This window comes from Salarias fasciatus, chromosome 12 (assembly GCF_902148845.1).
Source record: "Salarias fasciatus chromosome 12, fSalaFa1.1, whole genome shotgun sequence".
Taxonomy (NCBI): Eukaryota; Metazoa; Chordata; class Actinopteri; order Blenniiformes; family Blenniidae; genus Salarias; species Salarias fasciatus.
The window spans coordinates 28,151,786-28,176,703 of NC_043756.1; the positions used below are offsets into that span (position 1 = coordinate 28,151,786).

The 24,918-nt window shown below is 44.4% G+C and overlaps 2 protein-coding genes across 3 annotated transcripts; both read right to left on the reverse strand.

The window, feature by feature from the left end:
* Positions 1-295: 295 nt before the first annotated feature.
* On the reverse strand, positions 296-4,184 carry imp4 (IMP U3 small nucleolar ribonucleoprotein 4). The gene is made up of 9 exons (XM_030104010.1): positions 4,073-4,184; positions 2,783-2,891; positions 2,615-2,698; positions 2,421-2,530; positions 1,707-1,839; positions 1,233-1,387; positions 1,047-1,141; positions 898-971; positions 296-681 (listed from the first exon to the last, which is right to left on the reverse strand). Exons 1-9 carry the CDS (start codon positions 4,073-4,075, stop codon positions 569-571), a joined length of 876 nt encoding a protein of 291 aa, XP_029959870.1. The 5' UTR covers positions 4,076-4,184; the 3' UTR covers positions 296-568.
* Positions 4,185-9,323: 5,139 nt separating this feature from the next.
* Positions 9,324-24,918, reverse strand: rabl6b (RAB, member RAS oncogene family-like 6b). 2 transcript variants are annotated; one of them, XM_030104007.1, is made up of 17 exons: positions 24,809-24,918; positions 22,630-22,991; positions 21,793-21,927; positions 19,866-19,913; positions 19,647-19,676; positions 19,047-19,099; positions 18,833-18,921; positions 18,249-18,389; positions 18,017-18,122; positions 17,788-17,891; positions 16,587-16,972; positions 15,572-15,731; positions 15,141-15,344; positions 13,989-14,250; positions 13,657-13,843; positions 13,042-13,100; positions 9,324-12,968 (listed from the first exon to the last, which is right to left on the reverse strand). In XM_030104007.1, exons 2-17 carry the CDS (start codon positions 22,757-22,759, stop codon positions 12,771-12,773), a joined length of 2,292 nt encoding a protein of 763 aa, XP_029959867.1. In that variant the 5' UTR covers positions 22,760-22,991; positions 24,809-24,918; the 3' UTR covers positions 9,324-12,770. The 2 variants fall into 2 exon arrangements, with proteins under 2 accessions (XP_029959867.1, XP_029959868.1); XM_030104008.1 differs by lacking the exon at positions 19,647-19,676.

Genomic DNA, 24,918 nt, shown 5'->3' on the forward strand with positions numbered 1-24,918 from the left:
GAATTAACAATGTAAAGAATTCAGTTCCTCACAAATTTGCCACAATCCTGAAACAGCTGTTCTCAGATATTAAACAATCTAACTCCAGTCACTAAAAGCAGGTCCAACGTGGAATTATGAAAGCAAAAAGTTCATTTTGTAATCAAATATTTTTCAAAATCCATAATCTTTCCACTTTCACTAAAGGAAAAAAGTCATCAATTTTAGATAAGAACTGTTCAGTTTATGAGGATCTCTGCAGGCTGCTGATTGAACATTGAACCAATGGTAGAATATAATAAAACTCCATTAGACGTCAGTACAAACACTTTTATTAAGAAATACAAGAATAGTTGTTACACACTGAGTATGATGTGAGCAGTGTGTGTGTGTGCGTGTGTGTGCGTGTGTGTGCGTGTGTGTGTGTGTGTGTGTGTGGTCTAATTCTGGGCCTGCTGGTCACCACACAGAGGGACTTCAAGGTTTCTACCCGAGCTGTACAGAAACGTACGGCTGTTTGCATCTCGATGTTCATCATTCCAGATGTTCAGAAGCTGTGGCGCGGTGTGTTTTAGTTGGGTTTGGTCTCTCACTGCACGCTGAGGAACCTCCTCTTCTTGGACGTGCGCGTGTACGAGTGGAGACGCCACTCCACGTCCGCCGCGCTCTCGTTCTCCAGCGTGCCCAGTTTGATCATGTACACTGAAAACGAAGAGGCAGAGAAGTCTCAAAGAAACCGAAGAGGACAGTCTGTCAGGGTGACTGAGACCCCTGTTCACATAGCACATCGGTGAGTTTTCATTTCACAAGTTTCGTTTTTACAACATTTTGAAAACTGTCTAGTTACATGAAAACTGCAGAAATGCTGAAAACGATGGAGTGAGCATCAGGAAGAAACAGATCTGAGTCTGGACTTACACTTCATCTCAAACCGAGGCCCCACTTCTGTCAGCTCAACATTTTTATGGTCGGTTTTCTTGTAGGTGTGATGTCTGAAAGAAAGAAAATAACTGAGTCTCACACTCACACTGACATAAATTCACACGTACACACACACACTCACACACCTGAAGGAGATGAAGTCGTCCTGGTTGGCGAATGTGATGACCCTCCGACTGTCGTCCTTCGGGACGGGAAACAGATACTTGAGGATATTCGATACCTGTGCCAGAAGGATTCATTAGCTGGATGCACACACACCGATGAGCGGTGAAAGACAAGATGGCCGCCCCGCGGACGGCGTGCCGGCTCACCCTCTGTCCGAGCCGGGAGGAGAAGTTGTGGAAGATGAGGTGCGGGAAGGCCTCGGACATGGTGCCGATGTCGGGAACGTCGTGCCTCATCACCACGTTGTAGAGCGTGAAATAAGCCGTGGGGCCGAACGGCAGGTGGCAGACCACCAGGCCGTCTGTGACGCGCACACACAGACACACACACAGGCACACACACACACAGGAGTAAATCACCAAACTTCACAACCAAATCTCCTGGATTAATTTGAACTTCATGTCTGTTCAAATAGTTTAGTTCTTCTGTAAATAATACAATCTGAAGAATCGTTAATGCATCAATGTTAGAAAAAAGATGGAGAACAACATTAGTCATATTTTAATCTGCTTCTCTGACATGATGAATTTAAAATTTTTTAATGATTCAATGCATAATTAAGAAGAACACGCTGACGAGTGAATCACTGAACGCCGTTCAACCCAGAAGCAGATGCGTACCGGGCTGCCCTCGCGTCTCGTGCACGATGACCAGGTCTGTGACGTTGTTGGCTTTGCAGGCTCGGACCAGCGCGTTGATCTCGTGGTTTCCTCTGTTCATGCGCTGAGCGCCAGGAAACATCAGCTTCACCTCCTGGAGGTGACAGGTTACTCTCTACTGACTGAAGATTGGTTTATTCTAAACAGGAAACCCTGGCTGCCCTGACAGGTGGGAATTATTAATCAACAACTGTCATCTTACGAAAAAGATGTTTACTCTGTTCCTTACATCAGATCCTGAGTCTTTGCAGCCCCGTGGAGGAACTTATGGTTTATTCACACATATATCTGATCAATGTCTCCATTGATAATATGTATCTGGTGAATTTTCAAGACAACAAGGTTGAAGATTTAGGCCCTGTTCACGCATCAACATCTACAAACACTGAAACACTGAAAACACTGTAGTTAGCATGACGGGCCGCTAGCAGGTGCTGTTATCTGTAAGGAACCCGAAACCACCCACCAACAAACACACAGTTGTGTTTTCAGGGCCTCTGATCACCATCGTCGTGTAAAAAGACAACCAAAACACACCAAAGGTTTGTTTTTTCACACATAAAAGTTGTTGTTTGAACACGGCCTCAGTTTCCCTCCACAGAGCTGAAAGCGAGAACTTTAACTAACAAACTGAAATCATTTTCTGTTCCTCAGATACAGAGGAAGCAGGCTGACCTTGGCGAACATCTTCAGCCTGGAGCTGGGGTCTCTGGACGTCGTGACCATCACTTTAGGATCCTCCACTCCGGCCCATTTGTACTCGTCGTCCATGTGCGAGCTGACGCCTACAGAGCCACAAACACAACACTAAGTAACCGGCGATGGACACTGCGCAGGAGCTGCAGGCAGCAGGGATCGAAGATACATGCCTTCTGCTCCTTCATCGTCATATTCCAGGAGTTTCTGGAGCTGCAGGGCATCTTTACGTATCTCAGTGGGGAGAAGGCGATTCTCTAAAAAGGGAAAGGAAACAGGTGTTCTTATTTGCAGTACATTGTTTGTTGTGTTGAAGTGGGATGAAATGATGGGAGCTTCACCATCAAGCGCTCCTTTTAGCTTCTGCTTCTTCTCCTCGATGGTCCGGAGCCGGTCCTCCTGCGCCTTCCTGTACAGGTACTCCCGCCTCAGCCTCACCTCGCGACGCAGCTGGAAAACGCAGCACGTTAAATATAACAATTAAACACTTGTAGCAACGACATGCAGGCTTCAACTAGAACACCTTGATAAAAACACAGAGGAATGATGAAGACTTAACAGTGTGTGCCTGACTGAACACAGCAGGATATCCTGAAGGATCAGTGAACATGTATGGAAAACATGAAGGCCTACAGGTAAAAGAGCAAGGCAATGCAGGGCCAAAAACAAAACAAAACAAACTAAGAATGAATCAAAAATTACTTGAAACGATTACAAAATGATTCAAAATTCAGACTTTATTTACACTGTCAGTGCAACCTGACTCAATCCTGACTTTTTTGCTCAAGTGTGGCACAGATTGAATCTGCTTTTGAACAGTTAAAGCAGGAAAAAAACATGCATTCAGATGCCGTGAGATCAGATGCAGGCCTCGTTCAAATGTGGAAATAAATCAGATTTGTAAGGGATACGTGTTGATGCGATTGCCATGTAACCAGGCTGAACAGACCAAATCCACCACAACATAACTTGTTTTGCTGCATAGTGAACACACGGTAAATGAATGAAAACACAGGAGCACAATCCAGCGCAGTGGTCAGCTGAAGAGGTCACAAGACCTCTGGGTCTTTGAGGAGAGCAGAAAGTAACTGCAGCATGTGAAAAGTGCAAAATTCAACTCAACAGCGACAACACAAACTAAAATAAATTCAATAATTTGAGAGTACTAAGAGGTCTAACGCGGTTCAGCGACCACATTCAGTGTAAAACAACACATCACTGCGAACAATGTGGAAGCCTGTACATGTACAATTAGACTGTTTCAAAGGGCAGAATGTTATTTCTTTAATATCGTTAACACATTATCAGCTTCGGAAAGTGGTTCCAGAAGTACTTTAACTGCGATGCACAACACTTACTTCGAAAAACACACATTCAGTAGCGGTAACAGGCGATTAAATATACCTATAAACAATGTTAGTAATCACAGTTGGAAAAAAGACATTTCATATCTTGGAGGATTAGCAACTAGCTCCTTGAAAAGTAACACGAGGAGGGAGAAACAACAGCAGTAACATTAAAAACATCAACCATTAGCTTGAATGGTCAGTAACCTGTTTTCATATGTGATTAATCCAACCAAGCAGACACTAAACGCCTTTCAAAATGCTGTCGTTGATCTTTTAACTCACCATGTTTTCCTGTTAGCTCCCGGTAGCTAGTGGCTAACACACATGGGCACAAACCAGCCGGCCTACAAGAGCGTCTCTGATTGGCTGAGGGAACAGACCAATCAGAGCGCCCTGTGCGTGGAGCTTTATGACCAATCAGAGCGCTACATACTGACGGAAAAGGTTCCCGACATTCAAAATAAAAGCTCGAAGCGATCCAGCATTGCACAAACAAACCAACAAACAAAAAAACAAACAAAGCTAAGGCAGAGTTTATTTATAAAGCATTTATTGAGTTTATTTATGAAGCAACAAATAATTCAAAGTGCTTTAAAGATTAAAAACAATCCCCAGAGCCCATCTGACCCGCCCATACCCTACAAAAAACTCTTCATTCTCCCTACACTCACACACAAATAAAAATAAACAAAATGTAAATGATAAACAGGAACATAAGGCTGACTACAAGTGAACCATTCGAGAGAAAACCATCAGACCACAATAAACTAGATAAATTGTCTAAAAGCAAGACTTAATACAAAACAATGAAGAAAGGCATAATAAAGTAAAGGCTTTATTGAGGTAAAGGTAATAAAATAAGCAAAATCTAATGTTTAATGGAAAGTCTGGGAAAATAATCATGTTTGAAGTCCTGATTTAAAAGAAGTAAGAGTGTCAGCAGGCGGGTTGTTCCACAGGTGAGCAGCAGATGAACTAAAAGCTGCTTCGCCTTGTTTCTTCTGACTCTGGGAACATAAAGCTAAAAGCTCCAAGTTTCATCATCTAGTAAATCTGAGATGCTTTCAAAGCTTGATGATCAAGAGGTCTCATTTAATGATTCAAATAACATTTAGACGTAAGTGAAAAGGAATATAACATGACTCAAGATTAATACGAAATATTTTTTGTGTGTAAAGACAGAGGATTCTAATAAATCAGCTTTTGTTAAATTCTTTGTTCTCAATGGAAAAAAACTGTGATGTTTCATAAAGTAGCTTTATTAGGAGAAACATCTACCTGATCAGTCACATGAGCATTGATAAAATCTAAAGTGGGGAGAGTCTTACTTTCCTTCTGTGGTTTCGAGAGCGTTCATCACATTCAACCTCAGAGAACATCGCGAATCATCTCAGAAACACAACCACAGATTGTCACACTCTTTTCTACGCTTTTCATCAATCATAATTTGTACACGCTGTTCTTTCCATTTTGATTTATATGATAAAAATCCCCCCGTCCTGTGTCGTTTAATCTTGATCAATTAAAAAATGTAGAATGAATCATCTGCTTTTAGTCTCCAACAGAAGAGATTGATCCTATTAAAACTAAAATAAATCCATGAGCTTTTAAGCATTGTTTTGGTATATTTTGATTAAAACTTGAAACATTTTGTAACCAATGCAGGTTTCTTCTGGTTTAGATTTGAAGATAAAATCGTCCTGACACCAGATCTCCGTGTGGGCAGACATTTCCGGAGGCTCACCACCCATAAACACCCCACCATTCTCTCCACTTCGCAACATTGCAGAAACATCGAACACTTTGGATTATGCTTCTGATCATCGCAGTGTTTCTTCTTGCTGTGGGTAAGTGTGTGCACCATGAAAGTAAATGTTCAGAACTGTGTCCAGGAAATGTGGTCATTTTATAAGACAAAGGTGAAAAGTTTGTATTTCAACAAAGTCAGTATGTTTAGCGGATGGAGGATGTTTTAGTGACGACCCTGAATTTTGTAAAAGAAGCTATTTTGCAATGACAGCAACAAGAAGATACAAAGAAAAATGTAGAAACAAATACAAATGTGAATATCTAGAAATATTGTAAATAAAGGGTTTTGTTAATGACAGGAAAGCAAGAGTTAGTCTGTCTGTCCAGTTAATCAGGAAATACAGGCTGCAGTGGTGGTGTGGTTAAAGTGTGGTTAAAGAAAAAAAAATAAACACTCAGCTTGTGAGGAAGAATTTTTGAGGGCGATTTGTAGATTACACCATCATAATTTAGAAGTGAAGGAAGACTTGTTACAGTAAAGAAAACCAATACTGGATTTCAGTGGCGGACCGTGCATTTCACACTAAGGCCTTCAGAACAGATCCGCCTGAACCAATCCACCTCTCAATAACTATTTTGTCTACAAAAAAAAATCTTATTATGCAGATATGCATATAAAGAGTTGTTGCACAGCAGATAGATACTTGTGCAGCCAGAATAAATGCCTTTGCTGAAGTGCACAATTCTCCTACTACATCTGTGCACATACAATGAGCATCAACAACTTAATAAAACAGCAATATTATTTAGGAAAAGAGGAACATTTTACTCACCAAAATCCCGATTATTTGAAAACAAAATACATCCTCCTTTCCTTCCTCAAAAAGAGTTCAATTGCTCTGTCATATAGATTATCCGTGTGTTTCAGTTCCATAAAGCCAGGGCTGAAAGTCCAGCTGCCCTGTGGTATTTCTGGCATAAGTTTTATTTCTCTTCAGGGCTTCTTCTTCTTCTTCTTTGGAATAATTGCGGTAGGCGACCAACAACTTAGGTGCATACCGCCCCCTACTGTATCTCTTGGTGAATGTAAATCAGAGGGCCTGGATATGCTGTTGTTAGAAGCTAGAAGGCGCTGAGTCACCAACTCGAAATCTGATTGGTTGAAGCAACTGTCTGATTGGTTGAAGCAGCTGTCTGTTTGACGCTTCACTTTACTTCACTGCGCCATCGGGAACGGAAAGCGAAGGCCTCGGGCAGATTTCTTTGACCCTAGCAACAGATGATGCCTGAAATCTGATTGGTTAAATTATTTAATATGAAAAAAAACATGTCTGGAAGCAGCGCAACCACGGGAAAACTATGAAAGGAACTGGAGCATACCGTTTGGAATCATTAATTATTTATGGACAAAATATAATTTACATCAGTCTGTAATTCAGATAATTTTTAGGCCAGCAGAGAAGGCTTTGCAGGCCCTGACGGCCCACCACTGCTGGATTTCACTGCAGTGGGTTTCGATTACAGAGAGCGAGATATTTTTTTAAAGTCTCTTTTTTGCATATATCTGTTAAAAAAATGCATTCAGTTTTATTAGTGGATAGGAGATATCAGGTAGCTAAAGATGTTGTCATCAGCATACAGACGCACACGAGGGTCACCTGCACCAAGCGCTTTCTTTTAGTTGAGTATTTTATGCTGAAGCTGGGGCAATTCAGTGTTGTGGATGTCGAGGTAAAAAGCCGGCCTGCTGGGTCTCCCTGTGGTGGTCGGATGTTTCCCAGGACAGGCGGGGGCTGAGGCCTGGCAGAAGCTGAACTGTCCCCTGGAGGAGCAGCACCGCGGCCTCCCGATGGTCTGGTGCCGCCGGACCTCCTGGGACTGCTGCAGCGGCCTCTCCTTCAGCCCCGCGGAGGCCCTGCTGGACCGCGGCCGGCTGAAGGTGACCCTCAGCCCCGACTCCCTCTCCGTGGAGGTGCTGGAGCCGGACCTGGACCTCGGAGAGGGGATGTACTGGTGCGGCCGCCTGGGAGGAAATGGAACCATCATCAAGCTGGCAGAAGTCCACATCTACAGCTGTGAGTGGAAGGAGAGCGGGAAGTTTCTACGCTTCCAAAGGCAACGCTCTGCTCCGGGTACCGTAGACTGTTAAGGGGGGGGGGGGGGGGGGGGGGGGGGGGGGGGGGGCAGCAAGGTGCTGAAGGTCAGTACTGGTCATGAAAAGAAATGGTATTCATGAATTCCTACTAACAACCAAAAAAAATTTTTTGGCCAATTTGAACGTAATAAAGCCAATAAAATGATAGCTCACACACATAATGAAATAGTAGAACATTTTGTTACAGTTGAAAAAGTGCTAGTATGTATCCTGAATGAATGGCAAACCATGTCCATTCTACCTATTTTTTTCATAAAGAAGTGAACAAAATCGGCAAAAAAATCTTTATTTTCCAAGAAACAGTTAAATTTTTACAGAATGTTTTTTTTTTTACGACCGATTATCGTTGTAAAAACTATTGCTTACCTTCTTACATTACTGGTGTGAAGCTATATTCTGAATGTTTTCTCATCATGTGACTTACAACTAATACTTAATGGAAGACATGATCCTTCACCGAGTGGTTTGTAGCGGTGACGTCTGGTGATCTCAGCGGGGAGGAAGGACCTGTGGCGTCTCTCCTTCAGCTGCTCACAGCATCCTGCGTGGCGCCAGCTCTCCAGCGCCAATGACGCTGCTTAAAACAACCCACCTGCATCGTCACCGTTTGTTCTCACCTGCAGCCTTTGCATCCTACCTGTGGAGCATGGCCCGCTGGACTCTGGTGCCTCTGCTGCCCTCGTGGTCATCCTCATCAACTGCATCCTCTGCAGGAGTGAGTTCAGCTTTTTGACCTTGTAGCTTCGAACGTCGTTCTTTTGGACTGAAAACTGACAGCTCAGTGGAACATCGCAGCCTTTTGATCGCTTTAATTCAAACAATTTAAACATTCATTTAAGATATTTTACCTCTGGATCAAAGTCTAAGTAATTTGACATTTCAAAGGATTAAGAACAGCTCAGATGTGAATTTTAACCTGAAATCTCATTTGTCTTCCCAAAATGAGTGAAAAGCTAAAAATTGGAATATTTACACGAAAATACAAAAGTGCTTCAGTAATATAGTTTCCCAAGTTATTGTCTGAATTGTTTCATGTTTATTCTTGCATTCAAAATGTTACTGTTTTGGTGATTTATTCTTATTTAGAGGATTCTTTGGTGAAAGGATTTATTGGTAAAATGTCATGTTGTAATTTAAAGACTGGTGTGAAACATCAGGCCCAGGATGCCACATGAAGGGAGGCTCATCAAGAAACTTGATTTTTCACACAAGTAATTTCTTTTTTTGTTGTTGTTTCACAGCTGCACCTAAAGCCATTCGCAAGGTAAAAAAGTCATCCATGTTTCTACTCGGATTTCTGTCCTTATTTGTTCCTAGAGTTAATTCTGTGATTTTCCTCCAGCGAGCCGTGGATTTTCAGGATGAAGCGGCGGAGAGCAGAAATACACGACAGCGCTAAGACATGCAGACGTCCTCAGAGATTAAAACAACAAAAACAAGAAAACAAGCCTCTTTTTATGAAGAAATAAGTTTGCATTTATTGGGCAGACCAAACGTCAGCAAACTCACACACAGTGTAAAGATGGAGCATGTCATGGGGTGAAAAATAAAAGAAGCCGCTCCGTTCCAGAAGGTTTCCACGCGGCGCCATGCTGGAGCGGAGGGCTTCACTTCTATAGATCTATTTCTGTTCTCTATACATTCTGTTCCTGCTGTACATTGAAGTCTCGTGCTTGGCTTGAAACTGTGCTGTCAGCATTCATCCTCAATGTACGACGACGTGTTCAAGGCCACAAAAACAAAAAAACATTTAGCTCAATTTACAGTCTGAGAACAAAGTCAAAAAATTAAGTCGACAGCCGAAATGTGGAGGAGAGAGGCGAAAGATGAAAAGTTATATACAAAACCATGAAAAATAATCCACCTTACAGTTGACAGGTTGAGAACAAGCTCAAGGTAAAGTTGAGATATGCCTGAAAAATATGGGTATTGGGAGACTGAAGTCCACATGTTGTGAACTCAGGTTGAAAATTGAGATGTTACAAAAACAAAAAAAAAAACCAGTCTAAAAATCAGGAATAAAGTTAAGAAAAGAAACAAAGTCCATCATTATGTTGGAATATTTTTGATATATCAAAAAAGAAGAGGCGAGCAGCTGAGAACCCTACTAAGTGAAAAATGAATAAAATTTCAATCTCAATGTATCGAGAATAAAGTGGGAAGATTGAAAATATGAAGGGCAGAGCGGGGACGGTGAGTTGAAAAGCCATCAACGACGTCAAAATAAACCGATACCTGGCCAGTTATGACAAAAAGCGCTGAGAAGATAGAAATGTGATGGATACATCAGGAAAAAGAAAAATGCAGCTGAAATATAAAAAACAAACTGGAACTAACGCTGAAATATTGAGGATAAATAGAGGATAAAAGTACGATGCGAAGAATTGAAGAGAAAGTCAAGAAGAGCTTCAATGAAAAGTAAAGTTTTTTTCCTCAAAGAAAGCTGAATCAAAATCAAGATTGAAGAGTTTTTGCCATTATTGCATCACGTCGACTTCAAACTCAGAATGTAAAAATAAAAATCTTTATTTCTCTATTTTTTTAGCGTGGCTCTGACACGTCGTCATGACGATACAGAAAGAAAGAAACAACGGGAGGAAACAGTATTCAGGATCAATGCTGCATAGTTTCAACTTTGGAATATCAAACAGTGTTTTCTTTGTAAACCGAGTGTGTTCATGTGTGAGTCTCTCTGAGATGTATGAAAACTAAACATTAAAAATCAAAGCAGTGAAGATTTTTCATATTTTTTTTTTTTTTTAAAAGGTACAGTACGTAAGATTTCAGTAATACCACGTTTGTGCACCGGGTGGCAGCACAGTCACTTTTTCTTCTTTTTTTGCAGTTTGTTGTTCGTTGTTTGCGAGAGATAAAATCTGCCGTTTCTTTTTTATGGGAAGAGTCAAACTGACTCAATGCACCACCTTGTGGTAGAACACGGTATTGCAAGACTGGCCATGCTTCAACTGGCTTGTGTCTGTAAAACTCCAGACAGAAAGCAGTGACGGTCTAAAGGTACGATACTTCCGATTTAAGCTGCTTGGGGTCTTTAGGGGAGGTGCAGTCTGTTTGTCTGAATGACAGTTAGCATGAACCATAAACTCCCAATTTAAAACGACTCGCAGCAGCCTCAAGTGTGGTAAACGGGTATTATAAGGCAGACTGCGGAGGGATTCACTGAACCATCTAACAGGCTAGCCATAGTCCAACACTTTGATGACAGAGTCTAAGCTGCTTCAGACAGATTTTACATTGTGACTTTTAAAGATAGAACACGGAAGATTTGGTAACCATTGGCGTCTTCTGTTGGCTGCAGCATCTAGTCTGTTCATCATCCAACTGCTGGTGAAGCCTTGACTTCTGAACTAACTCAGTGGGAATCTGCGCCGACGTGACTCACTGCACCCTCTTGTGGTACAAAGCGGTATTACAAGCCCAAATACTTGGTTAGGTTACAAAAACAAAAGTGTTGAAGTTCTCGAACAAACGTCCTTAAAGTTCTCACACATTCAGACATTAAAAAGGATCCATCGCGTAGCTTTAGCTTTCAAGGGAGACGGAGTAAAAATTCAGAGATATGAGATGACCCTTTTGGATGGAGGTTGGATGGAGGGGGGGAAAAAAAAACACACACACACACACACACACACACACACAAAGACAAAACAAGACAGACACTTTGCAATGGAAGAAGCAATAAATAACTCAATGAGGAAAAGTTACAGAGGATCAAACAAACAAATACACCGATTCACTGCAATCTTACGTCAGGTTTTAAGAGCGACTCGGACCCCCGCTGGAGGGCCGAGACCACAGTGAGAGCCCACCGAGCGGCGCCACAGGTTCCAGTGAGAACAGGTTCTGTCCCTCCCGGTGGCCTCCGTTGAGGCCGAGCAGCAGGAAACGCAGGGAGGAGTTTGAACGCAGCCCCGGGGGGTGGAGCACGCCAACGGTGCACGGCGCGGTCGCAAGCGAGCGTTAGTTCCAGCGACTTCAGAATGACACGAAAGCGACTATGGAACACATGGCCGCAGCCGCAGAGTTTGGCTAACGAGAGGACGTCCACGCTAAGCTAGCTCCTTTCTAGAGTTAGTTCCCAACCTGCCGCACAGCGTGGGAAATGCTCAATTCCATCACTTTTTGTACTTCTCTCTTTATTTTGATAATTTAAATCCTTTTCAGGTTCATTGGAAAGTAACTTCAATATAAATTTATTCTCATGATTAAAAGCAAATATCTCCCATCAGGTCGTTATCTTAAAAGTACTCCGTCAGATGGTGTAGCCAATACCAGCTACAAGCTAACGCTATGGTTCCATCTTTTATGTTCCTGGGAGTTACTTCATGATTAAAAAGATAAGCAGGAGTTTCTTGAAATAATGAAAAGAAAAAGAACTTTTTCAAATAGTGGAAGAAGAAAGATTAAAAACAAGAAGCTGGCGTTTCACTGGCTGCAATGCTAAAGGTAACTAATGCTAATGTTACTCTGACTGGTGAAGAGAAGTGTAGCGAAGTAGCAACCATAGCACAGGGAGAGGCAGCAGCTCTAAAACCGTTTGACAGCACTGGTAACAAACCTTGATGTGATCAATTTCATGAAAACAATGAATTATTAGGAGATTATGACCCAAAGCGGTGGCGTCTCCGTAAACAATTCCTCACGGATATTGAGATTTAGCTGACTTAGCGTGGACGTAAACTTCTGAAGACCTTCTTTGAATCAGAGTTCGTTATGAGTCACGAGACAGAATCTGCCATCGACAAGTAGAAAAGAAATAAAGTAAGGAGTGAGTGGTCACTGTGAGCATGCTCTCCGTTATCACACCGACCACACGGACACACGACAGCAGAACCGTATTTACAGTTTGGATGGGACCGTTCAGTCTGGAGTCTCGGCTCGGTAGAGTACGTGCGGCGGGCGGCATCCTCGTGCGCTCCGGCCGGGTTGGAATGGAAGTGACAGCAGTAGTGCAGATGAGGGGTGGGGCGTACGTACCGGGGTCCTGGGGTAGGTCTGACCGGGGCGTATGGCTTGGAGACGCTGCTTTACGCACACAGAGTCAACACGGCGGTGCTCTTAGAGCTCCTCGTAGTCGCCGTCGTCTCTCTTGACCGCCGCCGCCCCGCCGCCGCCCAGAAAGTCCTCCAGCTCGTCCACGTCGGTCTTCTTGCTCCGGGACGACTTCTTCTTCTTCTTCTCTTTGTCGTCCCCGGCCGCGGCCTCGTCCTTCTCCTTCTTCTTGTGTTTGTGTTTCTTCTTGTTCTTGTCGTCCTCCTGCAGACGGACGGACACGAGTTAAAGACGCCGATCACCCTCAGGAAAACAGCAGCACGAACAACACCTTCACCTCTTTGCTCTTCTTCTTCTTCTTCTTCTTGTCCTTAGACGGATGCTTGCCTTCTTTCTCTAAAGAACAAGAAATCAGATTCAAAGAGCTTTTTTTTTTAAAAAAAAAAAAAAAAGATTCTAATCATTTTAAAAAAGTGTTGAAATAACTTTCAGTGACTTCAACGTTGCAAAAAACTTATTTGGAAGTTGTACAACTTGCTAAAATGTGAATGAAATCATGCTAAAAAAAATTAAAAATGCTGTACTTGAGTGTGTTTATGTGTTTCAGTCGAACTCATGACCTTATTTGTTTCAATTATAGTTTAAGTCCCTAAAATGGGAAAAACTGGGTGGTAAGGGTAAGGTAAGGTAGAAGCCTATATTTTATATTTTATTTACATTGCATTTTAGGAGAGACATTCTTGAAAATGTGGAGATAACTCAAAGAATCTGAGATAACTTGGTGAAATCAGTGTTTTTGGTCAGTTTTGCACTTTTTAACAGATTTGAAGATAAAAAGAAATTTTCATCAGGAAGTCTGCCTTTCACCAAAAATGACCGCGGAGGAGAGTCTGAGTAACGTGGTTCAAACTCTGAGAAACGGGATCGGGTGTGAGTTTATGGGGGAGCTTGCCTTCCTGGTCCTCGCTGCTGTCCTTGGTGGGCGGAGCCTCCTCCTGGAATCCCAGGCCGAACAGGTCGGCGTCGTCCTTGGGCTTGAAGGAGATGACGGTGGGCTTCAGCGGCTCGGGCACCTTGGCCAGCTGCACGTCATCGTCGGAGAGGTCGGACAGAAGCTCGTCTCTGACCGGGAACGCTTCCTGAAAGGCAGCAGATTCAGCACTCCAGTCACTGTCTCCTCATAACTGGACCAGAGCATCATAAACTCCTGAACGCCGCATGAAGGAGGGTAATGTTCTTTAGTTTGAGAAGTCCGCTGGCTGCGGTCAGTCTCTTCCTCCTCACCTTTGCTATTTTTGGAGTGTCTGAAGCTTCAGACTCGAAGTCCGGGTCGTCCATGACGAACGAGAGCATCTGCTGAGCCACGGGGGCCTCGGGGTCCGTGTCCGAGTCCTCGGCTCTGGGCGTGCCCGCCTTCTTCTTGGTCTGGTGTCGAGCCGGCTGCTCAGTCGTAGGGGTCAAAGTGAGGGAGATGGGGGCCGCGTTGGGACCCCGGGGCTCCACCGGTTTAGACGGACCCTTTGGTTTAGTGATGTGGATCACAGGCCTAAAACAGGGCGATGAGGGAAAGAGTCAATATTGCCACATAATGTGCATTTCCCCTCAATTTACACCAATAGCAGGTTTTTACAAAGCTGTGACATTAAAGCTATCTGCTTCAAATCTCCTATCTGTACAGGGCTTGTTTTGCTGCAGCTAAGATTCGCATTTGTTATCTGAAAATGGAAGAAACCAGAGGAAATCACACTGTCAGGGTTCCAAGCAGAGGAAACCGCAGAGCTTGGTCTCAGCTCGGCTCGTTTATCTCAGCGCGTCACTGACAAACTACTTCTTCAAACTAAACTTGAATGGAAATGTTATTTACCCTGAGAATTCAGGGCTAAAGAGGCACTGTATCATACACATTGCTGACTGATGGGAATCTATAGCAGCCGAGTCTGTGTGAAGAGAGGCGTGCAGCAGGCGGCTGCGTCTGCTCCCCCATCTCAGACAAAAATCAGTGAATTTAGTTTTTTTGCCAGTAGAGTTTGTTTGTGTATTTCAGCGGGTTTCCTTTGCCCTCAGTCTAAACTTGCAGGCTCAGTTTCTTTGCAGCCTGATAGTTTACACTGAGGATAAAGAAAAAAAAAACTTGAAGTATATGAAAAAAAAACAAAGGGGGTCACTACAGGCACACACAGATAGTACACACAGACACACACACACAGACACACACGTGGACATATTGCGAAATGGAACTGAAACTAGATAAAATCACTGGATTATACTTATCTGAGGTGTGTGTGTAGTTCTATGTATGTACAATGTGTGTGCATATATAACCATGTAAAAACACATACAGCATTTCAAATATATACCTAATTAATAACACGTTCAGTATGAAATGAGGTAAAGCATTTCATGATGACACTTGAACCCCTGGAAAGATAGACGTACGCTTTCAGGTCAGGCTCACTGTCCAGGTCCTGGTCCTGTGTGACCAGCGGAGGCGCTGGGACCCCCTCCTCCTCGTCACTGGTCAGGGTGATGTCTTTGCTGGGGGGCAGGGTCTTGGGCTGGGGCAGGCCGGGCTCGGTGTCGTCGGGGTCGAGCTCGTCCTGGAAGCCGGACACCATGGGGTTCCCTCTGCCCTCCCCATCGCTGCGTCGCAGACAGACGGGAGGAGAGCAGACACTCGGTGAGGAGCGGCGGGGTCACGTGATCAAAATAAATCAGGTCAAAACTGAAAAACCGAGCCGAGTCCAGGAGAGGAAAATGGCTGAACTCATAAAAGATCTCCGACTAAGTTTCAGTTTTTGGTCAGTAATACATTAAAGCATCTGAATACAAGAACCGATGGTAAAAACAGCTTAAGGTAGGTGAGGCACCTGTCGCTGTCCACAGCTGGAGTCGGGGCCGGGGCCGGCTGGGCCGTCTTGTTTTTGGAGGGGAGGCTGTCCTCCAGGAAACTTCTGTCCAGTCGCTCGTCCGGCACGAAGTCGTCCACGCTCTGCACCTTGGCGGGACACGCCGGGGCGGCCGGCTCCTCTGAGGAGAACATGGAGACAAGGGTAATCAGACGGTGTGTGTCTGGCCGAGGCGCAGAGACCTGCAGGAGGAAGGAGACGGGTCACATGGCGTCCTCACACCAGCTCTCTTTGATCCCCCCCCCCGCCCGCCCCAACGATAGGGGCTGCAAATCTCAGCCGCTCAGGCCACAATCTTGTGACTGCTTACTACAGACCTGCTTATATAATCCATTTCCAGGCTGGTCCGGAAAACACCATCCGCTACTTCCACACATATCAGAAAGTTGCAGTTGCATATTTGTGTGTGTTTTTTTTTTTTAAGACTCTCGAACCGCATTCTGAGTACATTTGTGGAAAAAAATAAAATTTTCGCTGTCAGGAACCCAAAACAAGGCTTCAGCATTGATCTATGAGACAATAACAGTTCCTAAAAGGCAGTTACATCAGGCTGGAGTCTGGAAAAATGAGAATTATCAATGAGACGGTGTCGTCAAAACATGTTCTTGTCTGATCTGCAGAGAAACAAAACAGACATACAACAAGGAAATCTTCTAATGGTTTGGATTAAAAACAAGAAAAAAGTTTATTGTGAGATGATTTTCTAAAATTGAAGTGTTCATGCAGATTTTGTAAATGATCTACGTTTCAAACATCACTCACAAAAAGCAGGAACTGTTTGAAACAGATACTTTCTTACACCCGGGGACTATTTCTTGACTTACTGTCATGATCAGAAACACCCCTCACCATGTTTTCACATGTTAAACACTATTAAATATTAGATTTAATTTTTTTTTTTTTGAAAAACACAGAATTCCTCATGCCAGTGACAATCATGACTTTTGAAGTCTGTGGGAGGTACCGACAGACTCACCTGGCCCGGCAGCCGCAGCCTCGGCAGCGGGAGACGATCCGAACCAGCGAGATATGAAGCCGCGTTTCTGCGACGCCGCCGCGGCCGACTGGAGGTGTTCTGGTGACTGAACCGCCGAGGGTTTCATTTCAGCCGTGGGCGACGGTGCGCCGCCACCCGCCAAAGCCGCCACTGCCGGCTGAGGTGCGGGAGAGGCCGTCGACGCCGGCGACTGAGGGAGCGCCTGGGGGGGGACGGGAGGCTGCGGGGTGCTGGGGCTGGAGCTGCCCGTCGAGGCGCCGCTGGGGGGGACGACCGGCGACTGAGAGCCCGAGGACGGGCTCTGACCGTTGGCCGGACCGGGAGAGCCGAAGCCTTTACTGCGAGACTCCAGGTTCTCCAGGAAGCTGTGAAGGTCAAACCAAGAGCGTGAGAGAGACCCGAGATACAGCAGCCTGAATGTCAGAGGTCAGCAGCGCCGTGCAGGACTGGAGAGAAGCTCAAAACGTCTCAACAGGCTCAAAATGGCACAGTCAAGCTGGTCCGCTTCAGTCTGGGAGGTTTTCCGAGTCGTGCCGCTTTAGGATTGGGTTCTGTCTTCAAAATCAATAACATGCTTCTGATAGACATCTGTAGTTCACATCTGGCTGCTTCATTAGTGTGACACTACGACACACAACTATGCTTCGAGTGAAAATGTATTATTTTAAGTTTTGTGCTGCCACGACAATGTTTTGAAAAGGACATGTATTTATGCAGAAATGGCAGAAATGCTGAAGCTGTGATAATAATGAACTCTCAGGAGAAAACGGACTGGGAGCCACGACACTCTGCAGAGAGTCATTATTGTTCCATCTACTGGAACATGTCCTGAAAGACTATTTACTGAGACAGCGTTCCAGAAAAAAATGGGTTTTTTTTCCCCATTTCCATGGAGATGGAGTCGAAACATTTTCAAATTGTTTCTTTTTCAGTGGCCATAAGCGCCGCTGTCACGTCAACAGAACCACTGTTGCAGAAAGGGTGCACGTTCCTCTTTATCTTTCATCTAAGAGCAGCCAAAAAATAACTTGGGAAACATTTGTACATTAAAATTCTGTAGGAGAAAGAAACCTTTGTTGAAGGAAATCTCATGAATCTGTGTAAAATGTAACATGTGGCTGATGGGGGCGGAGCTGCCTCCGTACAGTCGCGGATCGAGAGAAATGAAAGTGGACGTTACATGTCGTAGTTCTGATCCTCCGTCTCCTGCTGCACACACAGCTCCTCCAGCGTGGCGTCCATGTCCAGCTGGTTGGTCTCCAGCTGCCTCAGCAGCGTCTCCCTCTGCACGGACACATGCAGGACGTGAGCTCGACGCCGCACACGCTTCAGCGTGCACAGATCAAGTCTCCGAACACACACACACACACACACACACACACACACAGAAGATGGCAGTAAATACCAACCTGCAGCTGGAGGAAGGGGATGTTGAAGAACCGGTGCAGGTACTTCAAGCCGAAGCCGTTCTTCATGGACGACTCGGCGTAGTGGATGTAAGACGAGCCCATCGGTCTGACGGGAGACAGAAAGAAAACAGTCGACACTCTGAACTGCGGCGATTCCAAACCAACAAGGTTCAACGGATCGACGATGAAGGAAACCAGTTTTCTAATCCTGGGCGTTCCCCGGTCCGTCTACCTGTTGAGTCCGGCGATCAGGTCCCGGATGTCGTCGGGCAGGATGACCCGGTGCTCGCCCATGTCTCTGTGGTTCCCCAGCACGCACACGGGAACGTGCGTGGGCACTTTGGGCAGCTCCCGCAGGATGTAGTTAAACGTCCTGCAAACAGGAGCACAGCGGTTCATCTGCAGGCAGGTTCAACAGCACAACTCAAAGAAACCATGAAGCGGCTAAAAAAAAACCGCTGCGTTCACTCATCAGCACAGTTCACAGAGACGCAAAGAAGTGATAATAATGTATATTTGCATGGAAATAAACTTTTAAATAGCTATTGTAGAGATATTCTAATACCTAAAACCTTCGAGATAAATGGTATCAGTGAAGCACGTTCACAAAACGTGTTGAAGAAGAGAGAAAGTGTGATGATCAGTTTGAACCTGACTTCAATGACACTGCATGATGTTTTTATGCTAATAAGCTTTCAAAGTCCCATTTATTCCCGCCGGACGCTGGAAATAGATATGCTGGGATTTATTTGGAGGGCTTCTCCACTTTGAAGCTCTCAGCGTTTCTGTCGCATGCAGACGATCGCAGACTCTTACCACTGCTTGGTAATGTCAAACATCATGATGACTCCATTGCAGTTCTTGTAGACGTCCAGGAACTCGGCATCCAGAGCCACCTCGTCCGACTACACACACACACACACACAAACACAGACAGACACGATAGTCGAAGCGAAAGAGAAATGCATGACCTACATTCTACAAGTCAGCTTTTTCAGTCCAGAACACATGACAGCCATGTGATACTCACCTCTTGGGGCTCGTTCTCCAGTTTTAAGTTGTCCCCGCGCCGTTTCCCTTTGCCTGAGAGAACAGTCAAGCACACGGGTTAAAGCTGGAGACAAAGGGAACAGAAAGTCTCCTTCTGAAGTTAGTCCCTTGCTTTAGTTCACGGTCAGTGAAGCAAGCAGAGCAGCAAAAACCCGCTTTTCATAAGGAAAAAGCATCACTTTGAAGACACACGCTGCCCTTTGAACACACACTGCTGGCACTGAGGTGACAGTTTGGGTTATTTGAAGTGAGGTTCTTAATGATAGGGAGTATGGTGTACAGTCGATGAGGGGAGGGGGGGCACCAATTCTCACTTCTTTAATATATGCATGTTCTCCAAACTTGTTTCCCCAAACTCCACCCACTGCACACGTTACCTCGAGCGACCCCACCTTCAAAAAATCCAAACCATCCCTTGAAGTGACGGCTGGCACGGCGCAGATGAACAGGCCCGAGCAGAAAACAAACCGGCCATTCTCTGCCACAAAGCCGACGTTATTTACATTCAGATAAGCGTGGGAGGGAGGCGGAGGGAGAAACCCACGGCACACACGCTTCTACACACTATAGCAGCGCTCACCTACACCTTCGGGAAGAGGATATTTTTGGCCTGAGATGAGTGCGAGAAGGTGCAGAACAGACAGACAAGAAGACAGCATCAACGCCGAGGACAGGAGAACCAATGAGCATCTGCCTGGTGTGTCGGCGGAACGGCAGCAGCAGGAGGACTTCTCACGGACTTTTGACTGACACACGTGTGTGTGTGTGTGTGTGTGTGTGTGTGTGTGTCAACACTCACCTTTGTCTACCACGTCCCACACCTCCACCTTCACCACATCATCAGTAGCTGAGACAAACAAGAGGGCGGATTCATTACTCAGGCAGAGAAAAGAAAGACAAACAAGCTGATCTCAAAACTAAAGACACTGAACAGATACTGAACGGTGCCTTCTGGTCGTCTGAACTCGGAATAACGTCAAATCTGCAAACACAAAGCTTGAGACGGGGTTAAAAAAAACCTTGAATTCAGGGGGGAAAAACACTTTATTGTACAGGGATCAGGTAAAATGGTGCCATTCTTAACTTTCCCTTTCAACTTTAAATTACTGACACACAGCGGACGTAATGAAGATTAGTTTTTTTCTCAAAACGAAACAACTATGGAGAATACATAAAACCTTAAATGATACTTTCTGGTGCCAAATACAGTGAAACTCGAGTTCTGACCTCGAGCAGTCCGTGTTTTCACAACCTCCACCAAGCTCAAACTCCTCACTGCAACAAAAATGTGTCAAGGTTTCCACAACTTCTGCTGAACTCTGGAAGTCAGAGTTCAAAGTTGGTTTTATGATCAAGACGTTCAGAGGAGTGGTGTCAAACATGAGGCCTGTGGACCAAAACTGGTCAAAAAGAGGCTTCAATAGGGCCAAACCAGAAACAAAATGGTTAAAAAAAAAAAAAAAAAAAGATGAGGAAACACTGACTTAGAGCCAGACTTCTTCAGAGTAGCGGAAACGACAACACTGAGGCTCGGAGACATCGGTGACGCTGCCATCAAAGCTAGCTACCGCACTGCTTACTAGCTTTAGCTTTAAAGACATGCAGCTTGTAACAACACCCATAATGCTACAGCTATGGGATTTTTGGGAGGAGACATTTCACTGTATTTCATACCAAAAAAATCTCATTAAAATTGGCTTTGAGATTGGAGTCATATTCCATCTACATTGTTTGGTTTTGCGAAAAACTACACATTTTCAGCACGTGTACCCGAGTTCAAACTGTGAATTCAAACCATGAAGGCAAAACTTCAAAGAGTTTCATTTTAAAAAAATCTAGAATTAAGACTCCACACGTATTCCAACCTCAAGGGGGCGAAAGGAAACTTTACTGGTGTGTGGCTTCTAGAACATATGGCAATTTCAAACATGCCATAAACATGGCAAGTTCATACATATGGCATTTCGCATCGGGTATTCTGACCTCCACCCATCGAAGAGGCAAAGCTCTTAGAACTTCCGAATTCAGACGACAACTCGATCGCACATTAAGAGCCGCTGGAGGGAGGAGCTTCACTTGGTACGGGGTTGCTAATGCAAATCTAAAAAACTAACTAAGCTACACCTAAATGTTTTTTTTTCTTTTAATTACCTTGGTATGGCGCCACTAGAATAAATCGTGAGGCAAAAAACAGCAGATGTCATTCTTGTTTTCCAAAATAACAACATCACCATAACTACAAAGCATCAATGGATTCGAGGGATGTGAAATTTAGTTAACTAATAAAAAAACTGAGAACCTATTTTTAATGCATTGGTGAAGAATATTTGATGAAGTTTTAGACTTAAAAGTCTGTATAAAAAAAATCAACTGAATTCCAATACAATAGAATAAAACTGATCAAAGGTGTTAAAATGAATACAATCAAATGTTTTAATATTTCTATGATGCTAAAAATACATAACTGGATTTCATTAAAAAAACAAAATTGGGGTTTTTTCCACAATGCAATACAAGTAGAAGTTACTCATTAAAAAAATAACCTGTCGCACTAGTTCTAGTTGCATGTCGCCTACTTATAATTATAGAATTACAACATGAACATGTGATTTTTCTTTGGAACTTTAGAACAAACCAAACATGACGAGCACTTTTTATGGTCTCGTGACCTGATTTCTTCAAGCCGTCACGTCCACTGATGTTCAGAGAAACAGGAAGTGACTCACTCTTGTAGTTCCAGTGGATGCTCGTGGCCTGGATCTCCTGAGTGGGAATATACTCCTCCACAAACTTCTTGCCCTGCAGTCGGTGCCATAAAGTGCTCTTCCCGGTGTTCCTGTCGCCCCGGATGACGATTTTCACTGCAGTGGAGGAAAGACACGGCCGGGCGGTCAAGAAATGGTCTCGACTAAATCTAAATGAGCTCGGTTCAGGTAGAATGTTCGGTTCTATGTAAGCAGACTTCTGAGGGCCCGTTTACACAAGAACATTTTAAACCGTTGTTGCATTTTGGTTTCAGAATATGGAGGCCACCATTGTTGTTCTTGTCTATCTACTCGATCAGAAGGATGACTTTCTATGGCCGTGATGTGTGTGTGCAGGAGCAGTGCTTTCAGATAAGTGCAGTTTTCCCCCATTTTCACGGAGACCAAGCATTTTCAAATCGAAAACAACTTTTTGAAGGAAAATACAACAGTGCCTCTGAGCACTGAGGGCTAATACACATAAAGCCAGAAAGCTACAAAATGTTTTTTTGCACTTGAAAATTTAGAGTATCAGTATCCAGCACGTCAGAGATTATGTCCCACAATAAAAAAAGAAAAAAGAAACCTATGCTAACGAGAGCAATTAATAATTATTGGGAATAACAGAAAGTGATGACTTTCTCTTAAACCTTGGGGGCTATGATGGCGAGATGAGCGATAAATTTGGACTCAGTTTGGGTTGATTTGTTTTCTGCACAGCTTCAGTCAGTCCTGTGCTCATATTGTCTGATGATGATTTATGGACCAACTACATTTACTGGTAGAATTACAGCAAAATAACAAGAAGTTGCTCCTCACTGTTGTACTGGACCCCTTTAGCGAAGCGCCGCTGCAGGCTTTGGTTCATGGACTGCAGCCCAGCTGGGATGTTCTTGTCTCGGAGCTGGCCCGGCTCAGAGCCCACCAGCTTCTTCAGGGCAGAAAACATCTTGACGGATCTTCAGGAGTTGGTAGAGCGACACAGGGAAAAGCGGAGCGGGAGTCCGTCTGATGGCTCGGAGTGCAACACTGAGTCCTGGCGGCTGGTGGGGGGAGTTAAGGGGCCATGCTGAGGAGCCAACGACAAGATGAGCGGAAGTCTGGCTTCTCCTTAACGTGGTGAGTAGATCAGTGTTGGCCGTCCACGCTCAAGAGGTCTACCATGTTGTTTCGAGAAACATCTGGAAAGACAAAGAAACTGGGTAAACAAACTGATCTTTCAATTCATAATCACACACAATCACATATTAAGTGTTTCGCAGCAGAAATCACAGGGAAATCTATCACACATCATGACAACTGATGGATCGCCTCTTAAATTCAGGAGGAAAAACCACTTTTTGATCCACAAACACCCCAATACCCTGAGCTTCACATATTTCAGCAGGACATAATTATATTTTCATTTCATTTAGGAGTCTTGTGTATGTTTCTTTTCCAGGTTTTTCCATTCCATTTCCAAGCTAAAAAGATACATTTCTCTGAGCAAGCCAGTCTGCTGGGATTGTTCTTTTAATATTATTTACAGTTAGTTCATCAGCTTCCACCTGCTGAGATTCAATGAAAAACCTCATTGGTGTGTGAATTGGTGATAATTTAGAAAAGTAAAACACATAAATTAAAATACATTAGTGGTTCCAGAGCATTTGTGAGCTTACGTTCACTGGACTCCAGTGTCCTCAACAAACAGAATCCAGTCCAACAGAGATCCTGTGGGTTATGGTGGAATTATGGACTTTCACATCACAATGACTCTGCAACAACTGATTGATTTTTTTCATGTTAATATAAATCAAGAGCTCTGAAGAATGTTTCCATCAAAAAGTTGAGCCAAGAATTGAAGAGAAAATTGAAGAGGAGGTTCAGCGCTGTTGGTGATGGGCAGAATCTACCGATTGTGCTGTGAAAATCAGGAATCCTTAAATAGAGAGCACACTGGCTGATCACGTGTTTGGACGTTTCCTCCTCCTCAGGAGCTGTGTGCCTCTGAAGTGTGGGAGTGTTTCCTTCTGGTCTTCTCTCATTGTGCTAAGCTCTGTCAATTTACTAAGGCCATGGCATGCATATGTGTAGTAGTAGCGTTTCAGAAAAGCATTGAGACTAATTTTTAAAAAGCTGCCTTTTCGGTTGCTTCGAGCACCGCTGTGGTGTAACTGGACACCCAAAACTAAATAAAAGTTTTCAGGCATAGGAGCATATTCTCAAAAATGTTACTTCAGGTCGATAGAAAGTCTGTTCAGTAGAAAACAAACATGCAAATACACCTAAACCCATGTGGACACTGCTTCATTTTCATTGTGGTTTTTGCTGACATTGCAAATGTGATTCTGGCAAATTCAAGATCTTGAGAAATCTTGCATCCTCCTGAGCTCTCTGGCACGCCCCCACGTGGATCCCGAGCCTCATGTTAGGAACCAGTAATATTTTCATGTGAAGATGGGGGCACATGAGAGGAGATGCAGGGAGGGGTGAGAGCTGACGACGATGAGGAGGAGGTGGTAAAAGTAAATGAACAGAGCCAGATGTGCACCCGAGCATGACTGCACGTCTCGAACTGGATCTGTCACCGTGTCCCTGGAGGCATTACATTATTCACCATCGGGATCAGCTTCACTTATCAATCCACCAAGAGTAGCTCACGTATCAATAACACTGACCATCACTTCTTCCCTTTAAACCTCAGCTAGCATTAGCTGCTCTCTGCGTCCGCTCACTAACACAAATTTAACGTCTATTCAAAGCACAATGAACAGAAATGTTGAAGGTAGTGATTGTTACGGGTGTGTGGGTGTTATTAGAGGGAGGGGGTGGGACAGTCCCGGTGTGTTATCCAGCGTTACCCGAGCTGAAATGTAACGTTATCCCCCCGGGCTGTGTTTGCAGCTAGCCGTCATTAGCCTAGCGGTTCTGCTCAGTCACATCCCGCCGCAGCGGCAGAGTGAAATGGTGATACCGGGGGTATATAGACGGTGCGGGGCGGCCAGCGGCTCGTACTCACGGTCCTTGTTAAAGACGAGCGGCTGCAGTCCCAGGGACACATCTGACAGAGCTCCGCGTCCCGACGCGGCAGATGTAGCAGGGGCATTCCTCCGCTACAAGAGGCAGCGG